Source organism: Contarinia nasturtii, unplaced genomic scaffold, assembly GCF_009176525.2.
Source record: "Contarinia nasturtii isolate CC-2019 unplaced genomic scaffold, AAFC_CNas_1.1 Cnas_scaffold_745, whole genome shotgun sequence".
In the NCBI taxonomy this organism is placed as follows: domain Eukaryota; kingdom Metazoa; phylum Arthropoda; class Insecta; order Diptera; family Cecidomyiidae; genus Contarinia; species Contarinia nasturtii.
Genome location: NW_022198093.1, coordinates 1593317 through 1613447, shown reverse-complemented (window position 1 = coordinate 1613447; position 20131 = coordinate 1593317). Strand labels below are relative to the sequence as shown.

The 20131-nt window shown below is 33.0% G+C and overlaps 3 protein-coding genes across 7 annotated transcripts; all 3 read right to left on the bottom strand.

Annotated features, from left to right (window-relative positions):
• Positions 1–2545: 2545 nt before the first annotated feature.
• On the bottom strand, positions 2546–5629 carry LOC116341676. 4 transcript variants are annotated; one of them, XM_031768887.1, is made up of 8 exons: positions 5538–5629; positions 5219–5415; positions 4624–5145; positions 4226–4567; positions 3414–3776; positions 3258–3344; positions 2914–3177; positions 2546–2826 (listed from the first exon to the last, which is right to left on the bottom strand). In XM_031768887.1, exons 2-8 carry the CDS (start codon positions 5379–5381, stop codon positions 2681–2683), a joined length of 1887 nt encoding a protein of 628 aa, XP_031624747.1. In that variant the 5' UTR covers positions 5382–5415; positions 5538–5629; the 3' UTR covers positions 2546–2680. The 4 variants fall into 4 exon arrangements, with proteins under 4 accessions (XP_031624747.1, XP_031624745.1, XP_031624746.1 ...); XM_031768885.1 differs by having other exon boundaries at positions 5505–5602; XM_031768886.1 differs by having other exon boundaries at positions 4657–5145; positions 5505–5600.
• Positions 5630–7154: 1525 nt separating this feature from the next.
• Positions 7155–9052, bottom strand: LOC116341732. Of its 2 annotated transcripts, XM_031768976.1 has the most exons (4): positions 8808–9052; positions 7823–8693; positions 7410–7696; positions 7155–7336 (listed from the first exon to the last, which is right to left on the bottom strand). In XM_031768976.1, exons 1-4 carry the CDS (start codon positions 8992–8994, stop codon positions 7284–7286), a joined length of 1398 nt encoding a protein of 465 aa, XP_031624836.1. In that variant the 5' UTR covers positions 8995–9052; the 3' UTR covers positions 7155–7283. The 2 variants fall into 2 exon arrangements, with proteins under 2 accessions (XP_031624836.1, XP_031624835.1); XM_031768975.1 differs by having other exon boundaries at positions 7410–8693.
• A 3794-nt stretch (positions 9053–12846) lies between these two features.
• Positions 12847–14128, bottom strand: LOC116341761. The gene is made up of 3 exons (XM_031769020.1): positions 13882–14128; positions 13434–13787; positions 12847–13356 (listed from the first exon to the last, which is right to left on the bottom strand). Exons 1-3 carry the CDS (start codon positions 14036–14038, stop codon positions 13007–13009), a joined length of 861 nt encoding a protein of 286 aa, XP_031624880.1. The 5' UTR covers positions 14039–14128; the 3' UTR covers positions 12847–13006.
• Positions 14129–20131: the final 6003 nt, after the last annotated feature.

Below are 20131 nucleotides of genomic sequence, written 5' to 3'. Positions count from 1 at the left end.
TACGCATTTTCATTCATGATCTTCGGCAATTCTGGCCCTTATCACACCCAACGTAGATTAGAACAAACAAAAAACAACATTGACACTTTGAACTTTATAAGCAATCATTATTGGCTCTATCGACATATTCTTGTCTACTATAATTCATTGAGGAAATAAAATACACAAAAAAATTGGACATTTAATTTTGATACGAAAAATAAAATGTGATGAAATGAGCCACCGTTATCTCTAGAGTTCAATGTACAATATCCATTAAAATTGATGAAGGCAATGCAAACATTTCAAAGCAAAAACAAAAAAAAAACGGTTAAAACGGTTCTATTAATGACATTCAATTCTTTTCGATTGCTACATTTCCTCTAAAGAGTTAATCTCAAGCAAACCGGAAAGATAGTGTCAGACAAATTTTATTGCCGAGAATAAGTTACAGATTCATACATAAAAAAAAGATAACAAATGATGCTTTGAAAACAATAAAAGAGTAAATCTCGGCAATAAGAGTGAAGATATTGATTTGCGATTGATAATTTAATTTCACCAAGTCAAAATTGTCAATCAAAAGTAAATGGACGATCGAAATGGACAATGTTAGTTTATTTAAAAATATTTCACAAGTTACTGTGTGACCTTAATCGAGACACATGTGATTGTGAACTTCCTTTTGGATAAGAAAACAGTGCGTATTCGCGTTTATTATAATGTTTTTGATGTGATTTAGTGCCATTTGGCGTACATTTCCATTCTTCGATTAAAACTAAGTGATGGCGAATGAATTGGTACGTTTGGTAGGTTAGTTCAACATCAACAAGTTATAACAATGACGCAATATAAAAATATCATTATCACAGAACAAGAGAATACAATGCAAGTGACGTTATTTGGCTTTTGTTTCTTAGAAATTATGATGATAATACACACAGTAAATGTGGTATAAATATCTTTATCAGCGTAGCTTGTGGCAAGAACAGTAAAAATAATCTTATGAATCATGAGATTTTTGTTGAATTCTATACTCTTTGATTGTGATTTTGATAGATTCCATCAAATTCGTTGCATAAAACTGCATTCAGTTAGTTCATATCGTACAATTAAAAAGTTGCATTAAACCAGTTTAAACTGCGTAAGGCTCAACGCGAAGCAAAATGTTATAACGGCCAATGCAAAAATGCCAAAATGCACTAACAATTGAATTCATGTCTTGTTGTTGCCCCCCCAAAAAAAAAATTGTATATAAAAACCGATTCCGGCACACATTCGATTTCAAATGTTTAAATGAAGTTGATGCGGGTAGAAATGGTTGTGCGTGTGCGCATCATCTTTATTTTTTGTTGTCTCGCGAGTCAGTTGATTGCATTCGACTGGCTGCTTAGTTGCATGGGCACATTGTTTCATATGATCTTGAATTATGCGTGCGAACTTGGTAGATCGCGCATTCCCCATTCCCGCTTTGTTTCATCATGTGTCGCTGATCTCTTATTGGCAGCGATTTTTCTCTGTTCTCCCTCTTCAACTTGTCCGCGACCACATTCAGTCAACCAGTCAGCCAGCAGTAACAGTGCGCGTTCAATACATGTGTACATCAGATGCTAGTCTATCTGTGCGCAGATTTTCTGATTCTCGCATACAAAAATACTCGAACAGCGCTCATATGATTTCGTTATTTATTTTTTTGGTACTTGGTCGATGATGTGCAAAAGTTCATTCTTAAATATTTTTATTTTCGTTCCTTCTTTCTTTGTCTGTTCATTCGCAATATCTCTCACCCCGTTTGCATTTGCAATATCTGACAAAAGTTGGGAGAGATGAAAAAGAAGAAAAAAACCGATGCCAATATAATGCAAACCAAAGCCAGAATACACAGTGCAATGAAATTGGTGGGAAATTATGAATGAAATTAATTTGCATCGGATATATAGCACTATTTCTTTCTGCTGCAGCTCGACTGCTGTGAAGCTGTGACTGTGCGCGAGCACACACAACACTTTTCGGCTCTTCGACGCTTTTTGTTTGATTTTTTTCTCTTTTGGTCTTATTCTTGTTGCGCACACACATTTGAGAACACACATTTTTTTTTGTGGCGTTTTTTTCTTCCGATTTTGATACATTTTTTATCATTCGACTATATCGTTCCCATTGTCGTCATCGTCGCATCCATTTACATTTTATTACATTGGCCACATTCAGTTTATGTGGATTTTGCTGTTACCGCGAACAATCGACACATATTACGATGAGATTGGAATGTATGGGCTTGGATAATTCGAAAATCAGAAAAACTAAATTTATCAATTAATCAATTTATCGAAAAAAGAACGGATGCACATTTTTACCATACGTGGTATAGTTCAATTAGGCTTCTTTTTTACCTTCGGTATTCGCTATCTATTCAATAAACAACGTGTACTAGCACCTATTTTTTTAAACTTTATTTGTAAATAGAATTTTGTACATGAAGAAAAACATGAAAATATATACTATATATTCGAATTCATTTTAAAACGATATTTTTTTCTTATAAACAGACATTGCTTACAGACTCACTTGCTTACAGAGCTTAGTGAGAGTGAAAAGAGAATCTTTACAAAGAACTTTTCGATCTTTTTGTTATTTTCGTATAATGATTATATTATATAAAATTATAAAAAAGAAAGAAAAAAATATAAAATTCGTCGTGTAGTTAGTTACACATCGGGTCGGTAGGTAACAATTCAAGAGCTAAGTCAATATTTCCATGAACCAGTTCCAAAATTTTCACAAGATTTCCATTTTCATTAGTGAATCCCATATCAGATAAGGCCAATATTGCTGCATTCACATGATCGTCTAAATGTGAAAATAAATAGATAACAAATAAATGCGAATAATTAACACTGAAAAAGTTGAAGACTTATTGAAAAAAATATTTCAAACCTGGATGTACTTGTGGTGCTTCTTTTTCGGTATCATCGACAGCATAGTTTTGTGGCTCCTCGTTTGGTTTTTCATCAATGTCGATTCCATTAAGTTTGCTTTCAACCATTACAAATAGCGTATCATCATGTGCATCATCTTTAGAGTCTGGAATCTTGTCGATGTTGCTTGCTAATTGATATATTTTTGCAGTGTTAGATGAAGCGCCTGTATTTTCCTCGAATTCATTTGAATCTATAAAATCCCATTCATTATTTGGCGAATCTAATAAAAGAGAAAAGTCTATTTTATTCATCATTCTTTCGAAGCGAATTAAAAAAAGAACGAAAAAATGTTATTCAAACCTTGTTCAGCGGCGACATCCTCGCTTTTGGCATCCACATTGGTTTCGATATTACCATATTCATCGTTTGATGCTGTCGCAGGAGCGTCTGCATCAAGAAGGTGCGAGAGCAATAAAAATCGAGGACATTTTAAATTTTTATTAGAAAAAAGGGTACCTGCATCCCGTTGCGGACGCCCAAGTGCTTTCTTATTCGGGAGAGACCTTAACGCTCTTAAATGTATTCTTTTTGCTGATTCAAGAATGCTGCCATTTATGTCGTATTGGTCATCATAATACCTAAGCTGACAGTCTGTACAGCCACATTGTGGAGCCCATCCAGGTTGATCACTGGTTGGTATTACCATATTTGATTTTCGTTTTAATGCTCTTAATTTTTCCTTTTGAAGAAACAAATCATTGGGAATATCAGCATTCAACGTAATTGTTCCGGGTTCTTCATAAACTGCTGAAGTGCTAATTGCATCAATATCTTTCTCAAAGTTACTCGAAAATAACATCTGTTCATTGTTTGACGATTCTAAAACAGGGAGAAATTTATTTATTAACAACACACTTTCGAAACGAATTGAAACAACCAGACATTAGGTTTGATCTATGGATATAGCGGCTGCTATTTCATAGCTGCTATTCATAGGCGCTATTTATCTCGTTTTAATGCATTTATGCATATTGTGCGTTATTTTCTACATCTCTCTCGTACTCACATTCAAATGTACAATACTTGGCTATGATATTCCTACTCGGTGTTACACACAGCACACGAATTAAATAGCGCCTATGAATAGCACCTATGAAATAGCAGGCGCTATATGCATAGCTCGAGCCTAATGTCTGGAAACAACAACCAAAAAATGTTATTCAAACATTGTTCAGTGGCGATGTTCTCATTTTTGGCATCTTTATTAGTTTTGATATTACAACATTCATTGTTTGCTATCGTCACATTCGAGATATCTTCGGACTTACTAGATTTGTCTTTTGAATCTTCCTCTGAAAAATTGGCCTTTACTTTTTCTGGTTCGGAATTATCAGCATTCAATGTGTTACCACAACTTGTTGATGCAATAATGGAGTCATTAATCGATTTCGACCCCATTTGAGCTTCATCATTAACTGCTCTAGTGTCAATTACACCCGTTCCATTCTCAATGTCATTCAAAATCGAATTCCATTCATTCTCATAGTTGAATCTGTCTTCTTCAGCAATTTCATCATATTCAACATTGACAAATTTAGACATTTCAGTTAATTGATCCTTTTTTGCGCTGTTAGATGAAGCGCCTGTACTTTTCTCGATTTCATTCGAACCTATAAAATCCCATTTATTATTTGAAGAATTTAAAAAAAAAACCAAAAAATGTTACTCAAATCGTGTTCAGCGGCGATTTCGACATTACCACATTCATCGATTGACATTTTCATCATCGATATAACGTTAGAAAGTTCGGAAGACAATGTTCCACTAAACTCTAACGCTTTTTGAAGTTCAAGGGGCGACAATCTTTGACCAATAAGAAATTTCCGGAGAAGAGATATGTCATATGCATAGTCTTCCATCACTAAGTCTTCAGTCTCGACACTATGGGCCGTTGCTGCGGCGAAATACGAGATCGCGAAATTTGGAGTACTGAGCCCAAAATCACGTTTTATCTTACGATGACGCTGTCGTTTAGCTTTCCTTTTTTTCGTCAAAATATTATCCTGCATGCATTCAGGTTGACCTATGTCAACACATTTTGACGATTCCGTCGCCATATTATTTGTCATGATAAAAGACGAAACGCTTTCTGGTGGATTTTTTACAACAAAAATCTTATCGATTTTATGCTCTTCAAACAAAACAAAATCGGATTCTGTTTGAATTATCACTTTATCACCGCTCCAATCTGAGAAATCGGAAAATAAATTTACATTTTTTTGAACGACATTAGCCAATAGCCATATAAAAATTATAATTACCTTCATAGTAAATGTAGTGCGGTGCGGCGTTGAGCTCGGACAAACGATTATAAATTGCCTTTAAAAAACCATGGAAATTCGGTGCTTCTGGCTTAATCGCAAGAAACAATTCGAGATTTTCTTCTGAATCTTTTACAACGCAAATTTTGTAAAAGGACGCCATTTTACGAGTACTAATGTTTGGTTTAATACTGTTTCTTTGTTTTGAATGAAAAAAAAATACACTTCAATGTACTTTGAATTTGTTTGAATATTTTTATGTACACACAATACAACGAAGACTTACTTATGAAATCCAAACATAAACACATATACATACCATGCACCTATGCACCCACACTGCAATCACTGAACTAAAGTTCACACACAAAAATAAATGAGTATCCTTATTCTGATATTGGTGTAGTTAACTATGAATTTTTGTGTAGCTAACACAAGAATCAGAGTAACAGAATTTGTGTGTTATGTCTTTACGCATGTGTGTGGATCATTTCTAAATGTACTAAGTGAAACAGACGACGTTTATTGATGCTATTCACTTAGTTCGTTTAGAAATGACTCACACACATGCGTAAAGACATAATACACAAATTCTTTTACACTGTTGTTAGCTATGCATAAATTCTGAGTTAACGTACTTTCTACAACAACGTCGGAGTCAGGGCATTTATTTATTTTTGTGTGTTGGTCACGCGTCACGAATTTCCCAACAAGCAATATGCCTTTTGTATGGCATATCAACATTATGTTACCTTTATTTTGATAGGGTTGTTACGTATGTAGAAGACTTAGTTAAAATTGTCAGTGAAATCTAAACAAATCAAATGCTACTGTAGCTATAGCGTCTGGATGCTTTCTACTTTGACATTACGTCTTGTTATCCCTATTAAAATCCTCAATATTCTGTCACTTATTAAAATATTGAAAACTTCCAATAGAAAGCAAAGATGCTTTATTTAGATAAATTTATCAGATTTATGGTATATTTCGATTTTGTGACATTCATCCATTATTTTTCCAGTGTAAACGATAAATTTAGACATCTATTTTGATAGTTTGGTATTTTGTAGATCTGAATTAATTGGAGTGACACAGTGTTACTAACACTTAGTAAATGTCACAACATCGAACATTTCCAACATTTATGTGATAAATCCATCACATATTCGCTTAGATAGATTGATATCTAGCGATATTCCGTGGTTGAAAGAATTTTTTATTTCGTCAGCCGTTTGTTTCAAACAAATGACCATTTATTGCTGACGATTGGTATATGTCCGTTCGAACAATTCTACAAAATAGATCGAAGCTCAAAAATATAAATAATATAAGAGCCCAAAATAGGTTATGTTTGCGCCTACCACTGCTAATATTTAAATCAGTGAGAAAATTTTACACTTGTTCGTTATCTTCTTTAGTTTTTATTAGTCAATAAATTCATGATTGCATACATTTGTTATAGCGTGTATAAGATTGGTTTATGCTTACAATTAATACCATTACTTATTATATATTTTAAAGTAAAAAAAAAATAACAATCGTAATTTATATTAAATATGAAATAAACGGCCGAATATGATTCTTTTGATGAAATGTGATATTCAGATATTTTTCCGTTTTTGCTGTATGATTTCAAATGTATGGATTTATGTGTAACATTTAAATAAATGTAAAGAAAAATGATAAGATTTTACGTGTCATAAAAAATCAAATCAAATAAACTGAACTGCATTGAAGCAAGATTATTAATTCGCGAATATCTTTTGATTTGATTTGTGATTCAATTTTTTTTAAATAATAGAATAGAGCAATAGACGGATTTCTATACAAAAAAAAATCATTTGAATGATATAGAAAACTTAAAATAAGAATTTTATAAAGTGATTCAAGTTAAATGAAGTTATTTTTAAAATTTAATACGCCAACTTTTAAATCAGTCAAATTTGAGTCCGGGGGGCAAGAAATGTTGTCATCGCACAAAAGTTTAAGATATTTGTGCGCTAATCTATTGGGTATTAAATGCAAGAGTAAACCGTCTTCGTTATTGAGTTGTATATGGTACTGGTCAATACTTCATACTTTTCGACCATCCCATGGCTGTTTCATTCACTTGACCATCTAAAAAGAAATGGAAGTAAAAAAAGTTATTTATAAACATTAAAAAATAAGCAAATTCAAATAAATTACCAACCTTGTTCGATATCAACCGAATCATTTTGTGGCACATCGTTAGATTTTTCGTCAGAAAAAGTTTGAGTTTGAAAGATCAAATTGCCAAATGTTTGTCTCGATGCAACATCATTCTTGTGCGTATTAGTAATTCCCACTTTGTATGGAGTGACACCGTGAACATTTGCCATGGCTTCAATTTTATCACATTGTCGTTCCATTACTAAAAAGTAGTCCAAATCATTGACCTCAACGTTATCAATCCATATTGCTTCCGGCAAAGCTGGGGTCGCTGCTACATTTTTTGATTTTTTTTCTGTGTACTTTCCGGCGACAGCTTCAAGTCGTCGAATCAAATCATCGACATCCATTTCATTATTCGACGAGCTTGATCTGGTTTGAGGCAAAGCTGGGGTCGCTGCTACATTTTTTGATTTTTTTTCTGTGTACTTTCCGGCGACAGCTTCAAGTCGTCGAATGAAATCATCGACATAGCTTGATCTGGTTTGAGGTTCATCTTGAACGGCTTGGGTGCTAATTATATCAATATCATTTTCAGTGTCAATCGAAATTAAGTCCCATTCACTATTTGACGAATCTTCGTCGTGGGACTTGAATGGATTCGTATCATGAAAAGACAAACTTTTTGCTGTCAATTCCAAAACATCGGTAGGTATGGGAGATGTTTGGTCATGTTTTAAATTCATTTCATCGACTTTAATCACTGATTCTCTCTCGACATAATCAGACTTTGTGGCTAGGGCAGTACTTGTCGATGCAATTACAGCGTCATTATTTGATGAAATTGATTTTATTTGAGGTTCATCGTGAACTGTATTCTCAATGTCTTTCAAAATCAAATTCCATTCATTTTCGTAATCGAATCTATCCTCGTCAACAATGTCATCATTTGCAACATTTTCATTTGAATGAGACAAGTGATTGCCTTGAGGTTTATGAACCGAGCTTTCCTGCTTTTCTTCTGAATTGTAAGCTTCATAATGAGAATCTGGGAATTCATTCGAAACATCTGAAACTGGGTCTAACGATGTCTCGAAATCTGAAATCACGCTTGCGTTTTCATGGGCAATAATTCCATTTTCCGAAGTTGTGATTTTTCCAGCTTTAGGTTCAATGGTGGAAATTGGGTCCGATGTTTTCGCCGCTATCTTTGAACATGGTGGAATTGTGAAAGGTAATGCGGGTGTTGGTACATTTTCCAAAATAAAAATGGTGTTGGTATATTCTTCTTCGAACAAAGCGAAATCGGACTCCGTTTGAACGATAATTTTGTCCTTCTTCCGATCTATTAAGGGCGGAAAGTGAAATAGCAAAAGTAAATTAGCTCAAGCGATTTTTTTTTAATGGCGCCTTTAATGGAAATATCATTAAGAAGAAAACATTTAACATTTTTACTTACCTTTGTAGTACATTATCACTGATGAATCACGAAGTTCCGGTAAACGATTGTAGACTGTTTCCAGAAAGCTAGAAAAATTGTCGCACTTCTTGATAGCGATAAAAGTTTCACAATTAATTATGTCGCTAGGAATACGAACTTTATAAAAAGACTTCATTTTGGGAATAGTTTTCTGGTTCTTTATCATTTTTTCAAAAAAAAAAATGCTTTAATACGCTTTAAACTTGCTAAACTGAGGTGTTTATGCTCACACGATACAACAACGACTGAAGATATCCAAACATAAAACATATGATATGCAAAGTGGATGCAGAGTTTGACAACCTTCCTAATGACAACATCCTTAATGACTCTAGTGACGACCACTGGTCACCAAATACTTAAACAGTGTGTATATGTGAAATACTCATAATTAATAGGCAAGGTATTTTTTGTAGATAATATGTATTCCTGTATTTTGGTATCTAATATTGATTGAAAATGTCCAGTATGCGCTAGTATGAATTTTCATGATCGAATACATGTATTAAAACCGTATATACACTGACAAAACTAAGGTTATGATTTTGACAACTCCGTGTTGTAAATGCTTACATTCCAACAAATGTTGTGAAGTAGCCAACAATTGTTGTCGTTGTGAATACATATAATATATGCCATTGTACGTATTCACAATGACAACAATTGTTGGCTACTTCACAACATTCGTTGGAATGTAAGCATTTACAACACGGTGTTGTCAAAATCATAACCTTAGTTTTGTCAGTGTACTTTGGGAATATTTGGTTAAGTGGCCAACCCTTCATTGAGATGTTTGTATACACAAAGCCGGAAATTCGATGAAAAATACTTAAACTTCGCAAATGAGCGAAAAAAACTAGACCACACTCAAAGATGGAGCCAAACATTTATTTTTATAGCAATATTTCTAGAACATTCACAATTTATTATGATCATTCGGGAGATTTGAAAAAATCTATGCTCCTGTAGGACAAAAAAAAACAAATGAACGAAAAAATCTTTAAAAGTGTTTGAAAATAGTTTTATTTAAATTTTTACAAAATACACATTGGACACCGTCATTAAGTTAAAGTGGTGCCTCATAAAATGACTTTCATTTGCTATCTAATGTACATGCTGTTTCGTTTGACCCCTTGTCCCGCCTTTTATCAAATACTAAATAGAAATGTGTCTAAGTTTATTTTCTCAAAAATAGGCATACTGAGTACAGTCTCCACTCAAACATTTTTCCAAGATTTATTTGGTGTTGCGTGCAATAATTATTGAAATTTTTCATTTAAAAGAAGGTGCTCTATGGAATCTAATAGTCCGAAGTGATCAACATTTTTACTTTAAATTATTAACTGTTATCATTTTTAAAGTCGAAAACACTTAACTATAAATAAATAGTCTTTAAAAGCAATCTGCATTTTCAAAACTCACGAAGTATCATAAAGAATGAAAATCCTCTATTTACAACCTGAAATCATCAATATCAACATTAAACTCAGTATTCTGTTGCTTTCAAATGAAATTACCTGTTTGAAAGTGTTGCGTGTGCATAAAATGTTGCCAAAACCTCGAATTAGAACTGATCGTTGAGTATTGATCAGAATAGTTGGTAGCATACGTTGAATATTATATGGAAACAGATGCCAATCACACTGATAAATTGCTTCATTCAGCTCCATAAATTCGGTGGTTATGCTCTCACCCAAATTGCATAATAAAAAATTGAAAAAGAATGACCAGAACACAAGACCGATTTGAATTATCAAAATGAAGAAATTCGTGTTGTGTTGCGACTAATTTAATTTAATATTAGAATGAATTGAATTATGTGAAATCTTACTATTTTAAGAAGAAAGATAAAATATTGAAACTTTACCAATTCAAATTGGACCGTTAAAAGTGTGCTGCAAATTGTTAGATTGCTCCACAAGAAGTTGGTCGTGAAAATAGCTTCATAAATTTCCATAAATTTGAAGGCAAATCTTGAAATACATTTAAGCATATGTTAATTAATAATGTGCTAATTAATATGGCCATTGAAACTCAACTCTTTCACAATCACATGAAATTCAACGAATTCATTTAGTTTGCCCTTGAGTTCTGTTTGACTTTCTTCAGCTTTACCAATTCCATTCAAAGTGTTCACTTCATGTTTGAGATCTTTTATAAATGCAATCAACATACAGCATGAAGAGAGTGCATACATCATGGTACATGTAGATGTTAATGTAACACAATGAATAAAAGAAAAAACTGCAGTGAAGCCAACTAAATACAAAATTGGATCTTTCCATTCGAATGGAAACCTATTTACATAAAAAATAAAAATAAAAATAGTAAAAATAGTGAACATTTAGTAAAATAAAAACATTTTACAAATAGTACACTAAATAATCAACTTACCAAACAGCAATAGGGAAGCGAAAAGATTCCTTTCCCAAATCAGTTGCAAAGTACAAATAGTAGCATATGATAAGAAATGGAACAGTAGAACCAAAAACTGTTAATTTCATTATTGAAAACTCAATCATTTTTGTCCATTTTTCGACATTTTCATTTGTCTTCTCGTATATTTCCTTCGATACAGGATTATCCAATTCTAAAAATTAGATTAAATTCAGTGCCAAATACTGTTATATTCTTGAGTATTTGAAAGTTATGTGTTTGTCGTACGTACTTTTTGCGATTACTGCTTCGAATTCCTCAATCAATTTGAACATGATGGATGCCTTCCACACGATAACTGTAAAGAAGGGAATGGTCAATAGCGCTGTTACAAATCCATAAAAGTAATTCGAATATTCTTGAAAAGTGCTTGCTTCAATTAGCAAACCAACTGAAGTTAATAAAACTAGTGTCACTAGTCCAATGAAAACGGCCCATAATCGAATGCTTATCGTATGTTTTTCAAAAGCTTGACGGTGATTAATGCCCAATGCTTCAAATATTTTTCGCGTAGATTGAAAAATTTTCATGATTTATTCTCAAGTTTCCGTAACAAATTAATAATTTCAAGTTTTTTGATTTATGTGATAGCTTTTAATTGAGTTTATAACTGGAAACGAAATCTTTCAACTGATTTTGAAATATTTTATGTTTTTTTAAGGAATGAATATGAAACTTGGAATATGAGTGCCAAATAACTTCTGCTTGTCAAAGCGCTTAAAGAGATACTGCATGAAAGTGTTTTGTTGAGTTAGTTGTGTAAGGCAACTTATGACGTCAATTTTCATTTCAAATATTATACACAGCTGCAATTACTTCCAGCAATAAAATGCAGTTAAATGGACATTTACATATAAAATGAGTATTGTTATCAGTCGTATCGAAATAAACGTATTCAAAATCAATACCAAAACTTATTTAAAGCTACATTTATCGATTCCTGTCGTCGCTCATCCGTTTTGATAGAGGTAAATCCAAAATGTACACAAGAACAAGAACAAAGTGCATATTAGCTTCATTTCCCAGCCAAATCAGCTTCAATTTCGAGTATTTTCAACGCTGCTTAAAAATATTTTTATTGAGAATTTTCAGATATGAACAAGTGGCATAAATTGTAATGCATTTTATTTCATTGAATCGGAAATTCTCATTTCAAGAGCCACGTTCGTTGAGAATGACCCGATTTTAGTTGTTTCTATTGCTAATTATGCATAAATGTCGTATTTGTGAAGTATATTAACTATATTCGTTACAACATTGATAAATTATTAAAGGCGCTGACTTGGACATTTCAACAAATCGTTTAGGATCCAAATATATAATTATCGATTACAGTTTAATATAGTTTAAAATAAAAAATGGAAAATTGTGAAGCATGAAATTTCAGAACGAATATTTACGCCAAATGTTTTGTGCTACTAGAGGAATTGAAAAGGGTGTATTGGAAAAAAGCTAAATTAATTAATGTTTAAACAAATATTGCAAAAAATTATTTCAGAGGAATTTTTCGCATAGATTGAAAATTGTTCATGATTTCATCTAATTTTTTATTATTTATGAAAACGGTTATTATGTGGTTTATTGTTTGAGATAAGAAAAAATTGTACATTCTTTAATTTTTTGTAGGCAAGGTATGTTGTGATGATTAGTACTCAGATTCGATACTATTGGTTTTTGATTTTTTTATAGAAAATATTTTGAATCTTGGTATGGTAATCTTGTACCACATTATCATTATGCATTCATTTTGAATGGTCATCAAATCGTACTTTTTTCATAGTCCGAATTCCATCACATTGTCGCCCCAATGGATACAGTTGATCCAAGTAAGATACTTTGGTGTTATCACCTGTTGGATCTGGTTTTGGCAGAGATGAAAAGGCAGCCACATAACTATATGACTGAGCTCGTTTCCATTGCAGGTACCTTTCAGCGCCAATTTCAAGACGATCAATTAGATCGCTGTATTCCATTTCCTTAATTATTGAACATAGATCTTTTTTTGGTTCATTGACAACTGTTGTATCGTTCATTACACGAGTATCATTTTTAACTTCATTCGAAAAGGGATTCCATGCATCACTTGACAAACCTATGGAAAGAGAATTAATATTAAAAACATTTAAAATCATCAAAATTATAAATTGATCCACTGTACGGATTCCATACCTTTGTTAGTCTCACATTCTTTGGATGTTTCAGTGTCAGAGACTCCAGAAATCGAAGGGACATCTTTTTGTGGCATATTGATAAAGTCACTGTCGGTGTACTCTGGTGATTTTTCCTGAATATTGGCAAAATCTTCTTTATTTACTTCATCATCACTGATTGTATCGCATAGAGAATCAGTGTCGTCATCCGAGTCTGAAGTTTCTTCCACTACATTTTTGAATGGTTCAATTTGAATGGCGAAAGACAATGCACTTTCTGGTACATCTTTCATAATGAAAATGGTCTTGCTATAAAGTTCTTCAAGCAAAGAGAAATCGGATTCGGTTTGAATGATAATCTTATCACCCCTATCTATAAAGGCGAAAAATAAAATAACAGAAGTGCATGAGTGAAATACTTTGAAGGGAATAATAATAGTTCACAAACATTTAACGTTTTAACTTACCTTTACAGTACATTATAATCGGTGAAACACGGAGATTCGGCATACGATTGTAGACTGTTTCCACAAAATCTGCAAAACTGACACCCTTCTTGATAGCGATAAAGGCTTCACAATTAATGATGTCGCTCGGAATACGAACTTTATAAAAAGACTTCATTTTGGGTAAGGTTTTCTCGTTCTTTATCGTTGGTTTAAAAAAAATAATGCTTAAATACACTTTAAACTTGCTAAACTGAGGTGTTTATGCTCACACGATACAACAACGACTGAAGACATCCAAACATAAACATATGATATGCAAAGTGGATGCAGAGTTTGACAACCTACCTAATGACAACATCCTTAATGACTCTAGTGACGATTACTGTTCACCAAATACTTAAACAGTGTGTATATGTGAAATACTCATAATTAATAGGCAAGGTATTTTTTGTAGATAAAAAGTCTGTTACTTTAAATTTATTCCTGTATTTTGATTAAAAATTTCCATAATGCGCCAGTATGAATTATCATGGTCGAATATATATGAATTAAAACCGTATATACTTTACGAATATTCGGCTAAGTGGCCAACCCTTGATGGTTGTCTAAAGCCGGAAATTCGTTGAAAAATACTTAAACATTGAAATGTACGAAAATTGGACGAAATTCAAAGATGGAACCAAAAATTTATTTTTTATAGTAATTGTTTTTACCTTTTCATTTTCTACCAATGTTTCTAACTAAAAAAAAATCCCAAAATTTCAAGAAGTGGTAAGAAACATTCGAAGATTTCAAAAAATCTACTGTATTTACCTATAGAATGGACCAAAAAGTCTTTGAAACTTCTCTGTTTCGATTTCTATAAATAATTCATTATACCTGTCTTCCCTCAAGTAACATCAATCGATACTATGGAATTAAGCATCCATAATTCATATATTTATTTATAATTTCATGCATAATGATACTTACTGCAATAGTGTGGAAATTCATTCAAGCATCTTCAAAATAATTTGAGTGCATTGCAAAATGATTACACTGATGGCGTACGGTTTTTGATTTGGCGAAGATTTTTGTTATTGCATCACGTAATTGTAAATCGATCTACCTTATTAAATACCCCATCATTATTGTCAATATTTTGAAATAACTTCAATCATCACCTTCGCACTTCTCTTGACATAGTCCGAATCAAATTTCGTCAATTTCAGCGCCAATTTATTTTCCACATACAAAGACTGTGGAAACCAAAATGAAGAGAAATGGTATTACCTATTTAATTGCAGATTAGAGAGTAAAAGGCAGCAAAAATAAAAATAAAACATATTCTCATTTAGCGATAAAAAATCAAACGAAATTCTCGGATACGTCAAAATCACGCAGTGTTCCTCATATATGTACCATACTATGTTTGGTAAGAACAATCATCATCGTCAAATCTTTATTTAAAATCGAATATTAAAGCGTGTATTTTGCTTCATGTAAACGATGTTAAAGTGGCGTTCTGAACCCCCAGAATGTGCGCATGTCCGTCCGGTTGGTCCATTTGCCACTTTCGCAAAGACTTATTCAAAGTCATGTATATTGGTTTGTTTTCTGTCACGTTGATGGTTGATCGGCAAAGCGAAAGTGATAAAAATTGCAGATTTAATCGTCACAGTTTAATTGGAAAAATTAAAATGCGGCACAGAACCATATTGACTTCACAACCACTCAGCAATATGATTAAATATCAGATTATACGGAATAATAAAGAATATTGTGTGTGGAATTTGTATAACATGGATGGTCGTCACTGTTGTCGTGCATATGCGCATTTTGGTATTTCGGGAATAATGATGTGCGAGAGCGAAACAGAATGTAAACGGCACATCCTTGCGCGCATCCATCGTAATGCAATTGTAATGTGTTTGGATGCACACACAGAGAAAACCAGTATGCAATGTTACTGGCCAAAGGAATTTCACCGTTTTGGCGCGTAAAATGCAATTTTAGCTGCTCATCAAACCTGCATACCGGTTTCGTGTTCGAAGTTTGGCATTCCAAAGTGGCTGACGGTTGAGCGTGCGCATATTTTTCAATATTCAATTGAATGTACATCGAACGCTTTCTCAAGCGAATAAATAATGCAAAGAAATTGATGTGAATTGTCTTTTGTCTTTTTTAGAGCACCGGAACGCTTTACATATCATCACAAACATTTGCAACAAAGTATATTTAAATTAATTTCCATTTTTGTGTGGGAACAAATCGACCGAAAAAAAGAGAGTGTAATTTGATGATAATCAATGGAAATTGTAAAAATCCAATCAATGTTGAAGTAATTTTGTTCGGTGTTTTTTTTTAAACCAAAATTTAAACATGATTTGTTTGAATTAATTACATTCAAAAGCACTTATCGGCTACATTTTTTTCGCGACAGTGCATGTAAATTAAAAATATGGAAAAATTGCGGCTCTAAAGTAATTGACGGGAAAAGTTATGTTAATATTGTGTCACCTAACAACAATGCGCTTCAATTCTGGGGGTCGTCGTTCTCATTGCACAAAAGAAGAAGAGCACACAAAAAAAAACATACGAAACTGAAAATTTGCGGACGTATTAACATTTTCATGTAATTAGACACCTTAAGGCGAATTTATAGTTCGGGGAAAAGTGAGTTTTCTTTTCATTTTTCATTCGTTCTCTTCGCATCGCGTTCGCAATTCGACACAAGCGATCTTGAAGAGATTTGCGCTTGGAATGGCAATTTTTCAAATATTTCAGCCAATGTTGTCAATAATTCAATCTCGCGAGTGCGCTTTGATGATAACGCCTTACGACACACATCGATCGACATCCACCAAATTATATTTCGGTTTTGTGGCCTTAAGTTGTCGGTAGTACATGCAATGAACGAGCCAAAATTTGAATTGACCGAGGGAAGAGTGAGCGAGAGAAAGAATGAGAGCGGAAGCCACGAAGATAAACGAGCAAAGAAAAAAGATGAACGAGAACAAGCACGGAGAGAAAATAGCAATAAGAAACATCAACAAATATTTAATAAATTATTTACACTAATTTATTTCGATCGCAGCTCAATCATCCAGTTCTTTTCGTTTTATGTTATCGTCGTATTCAATGCAACAAAAGCCAAACGAATCTTTAGCCCGAAAACGGATGATAATGAATGGTGAAGAGATGGATGCACATAATATAATGGACGAAAATTATAGCGAGAGAAAACCAATATCGTTCTATCCAATGTGAATGGTGCTCAATGGAGCCAGGATATGATTTGCATTTAGGAACTTCGTTTTTCCACCGAATTCACTTGATCCGTAATTAATTCTGTTTGACGTATTTCGAAGCGGCTTTGGTTGAAAGTTGTTAGACCACAATGTTACTACTGTAACTGGACCAACCGAATTTATGTGAAATTTTGTAAACAAAACGAAGTTCATGATTGAAAAACATGAAAAATATCTGCAAATATACGCTGCATAGGCAAAGAGATGGGAGAGCAAAAAAAGGAACGCATAACCTGGTATTCAAAAAATAAATAAATGGCGTGGAACCGCCGCATTCAATATCGTTGCATTTCTTTGTCTCATCGCCACAAAATTAGTTTGAAATAAATCAAATGAATGTCTAAAGACTAAAGACAAATTTGTGTGGTTTAATGCGTACCAGCGCGAAAAATATGCAAACTATGAAAATTCCTTAAAGGGCATAAACATAAAAATGTTAGCGATGCCGCTGAAAAGGAATCATGTTTATCGTGGCAATAATCCATTCATTCATTGCAAGTGGCATTGGCACTAATAAAATCTCATATTTGCTGTCACCTAATATAATTTCTTGTTTATTGCCAAATTTTCAGCGACGAGTGTTTGCATTTTGTTGTTGTTTTCGTTTTCTGTCTTTTAATATGCCATTTTGTCGGATATAAAAACAAAAAAAAAATTTGACGTTCGTTTTATTTTATCGAGTTGAGTCGAGGCATTACGAATGATGCAGCAAATAAAACACAATGCCTTTTCCGGCAATTACGCACAATTTTCGATCCTCCAATCCACCACATTCAGTCATCACAGGCACACTACCACAAAAATTAACTCGACTTGGATCCATACCATTTCATACATTGTTTTTTATGGTGCCGTTCAACATTTTGATGTTAATCAAGATATTGTGATTATTATTAATCGTGATCCGGAATGAAAATAAAAAAAAGACTAAATTTCATACATGCGTGCTAGTATGTCTGCGTTCACTGAATCATTGTTGTTGTTTATGTTGTTGCCACCGCCGTCGTGGTCGTTTTCGATGCCGCCGCCATCGAATAAACACCTTCCATACGATGCTCGTTCGATGCCGAATCGATGGAAGACCTTTTTAAATAATATTGATAATAAAAACAGCAAACTCGATTCCAATTCAATTTCTGTGTTTTCATTCGTCTCTCACACTTCGCTGGTCAAGTTTTAACATTTTAAAAGAATTTCTTTTCGCCAAACACCATCGACAATCGGCAGTACAAACGATCAACAATTACAAAACAAAAACGAAACCAGAATCGACCATCAAACCATTAAGCGCACAGTACGCAAAAATACCAAAGCGCGAGATATGAGTAATACATAAATATATTTTCAGTTTTCTGCTTCGCTATATCGGCTGTTCTTGTTGTTGTTGCTGTTATTCTTTCTCTATCTTCGCCATTTAACAGGAAAATCTCACACGAACAAAAGCGAGAACAAAATGAAACATATAAAATCAATAAAAAATAGCTAAATAAATGATAAAGGATCGTTTTCATATTCATTAAATGGCCAATATTGGATAGGAGAGAAGCCAGTTTTGAATCATAAGCAATTATTATTTCAATTCAATCACATTTTAAAACAAAGAATGTCTTCTCTGAAATTCTATTTTAAATTCATTAAATTCTCTGGCATGCTGCGATTTGATCACTTTTGACTACAGTGCGCTGTGTGATTAAAAAAAAAACAAACAGAAATATAGGTGAGACGGTATTTGACTGGCTGGTGCTTTGAGTCAGTGTGCTACGCAATTGAAATATACTGACTAGCAAGTACGGTGCCGATTTTGACACATATTTGAAATTTCGCTTTTGAACAGAATTACTTCATGTTACAATACTCTGCGCCAGAACCATATAATAACACTGACGGTGGGCGCCATTCGGAATTCACTTTGAGATCGCTTTATCGTACTCAAAACATACTTTGAAAATGATCATTACTTGCTTTCAATAATACATCTATGTTTCGGTCGATCTCAATAGTGACAACCAATAAATGTTTGAAGATTTAATTTTGATCATTTTTTAAGATTTTTTTTATTATTTAAAAAAATGGAATGTTTCAATTCAATTAAAGATATTTGTCGTATTTTTCAAACGATAGAAATCATATTGACAACGTCAAGTAATGGCAGAGCTTTGGCGATTCTTGGCTACGTGTCACTCATTTTTAGTTCCCTTATTGTTGGATGTTTGTCAAATTCCATTCAAACTTTACTTTTGATGAATGAAAAACAAATGGAGTTGAAATTGATATAAGCATAGATTCACCATTGAATTGGCCACGTATTGTTCATGTTATCAATGTTCATGTGCTAATAAATTTATGTTGAATAAATTATGAATCTTCATTAAATTTCAATAAAGATTGAGCTTAAATCTAAAAACAAAATTGTTCCATTATGCCGGCTTGGTTTTGATTTAATTGTTAAAACATGGACAGATATTTCTTATTCGCAGCGGCTGCTTTTAAAAGATCGCCAGATGCCAAGTGCTCTTAACACCTTTCGATGCAATCAATATTCATATCCTTAAACTTCATCTTACTCCCTTATTTTTGATAGATTCTCTCGAATAGGCAATTTTTCTGCAAATAATTAAATTCCGATCAAAAAATCAAGTTTCCAAAAGAGAAGCCAAAAAAGGAAAACAAAATTACGGATTCAGTTTGCGGGGTTCAAAATAACCTTATCTTAATTTAAATGATTTTTTTACTAATAACAAATTCCTAGAATAATATTTGTTTTCCTATGTTTGAATCTGCATTTCTTTTCAAATATAACTGGTGAGCAAAACAATTTTTATATGTATTTTTTTACCACAAACATCAATTGACAAAGTCCAAAAAACATAAAAAAGAAGCGATCAAATCAACATGTTGCTAGCAGTGGACTTTGAACAATTGGCAAAAGAGATTAAGAAAAAGAAAAGTCGCAGAAAAGTGTATGCAAATATCGTATT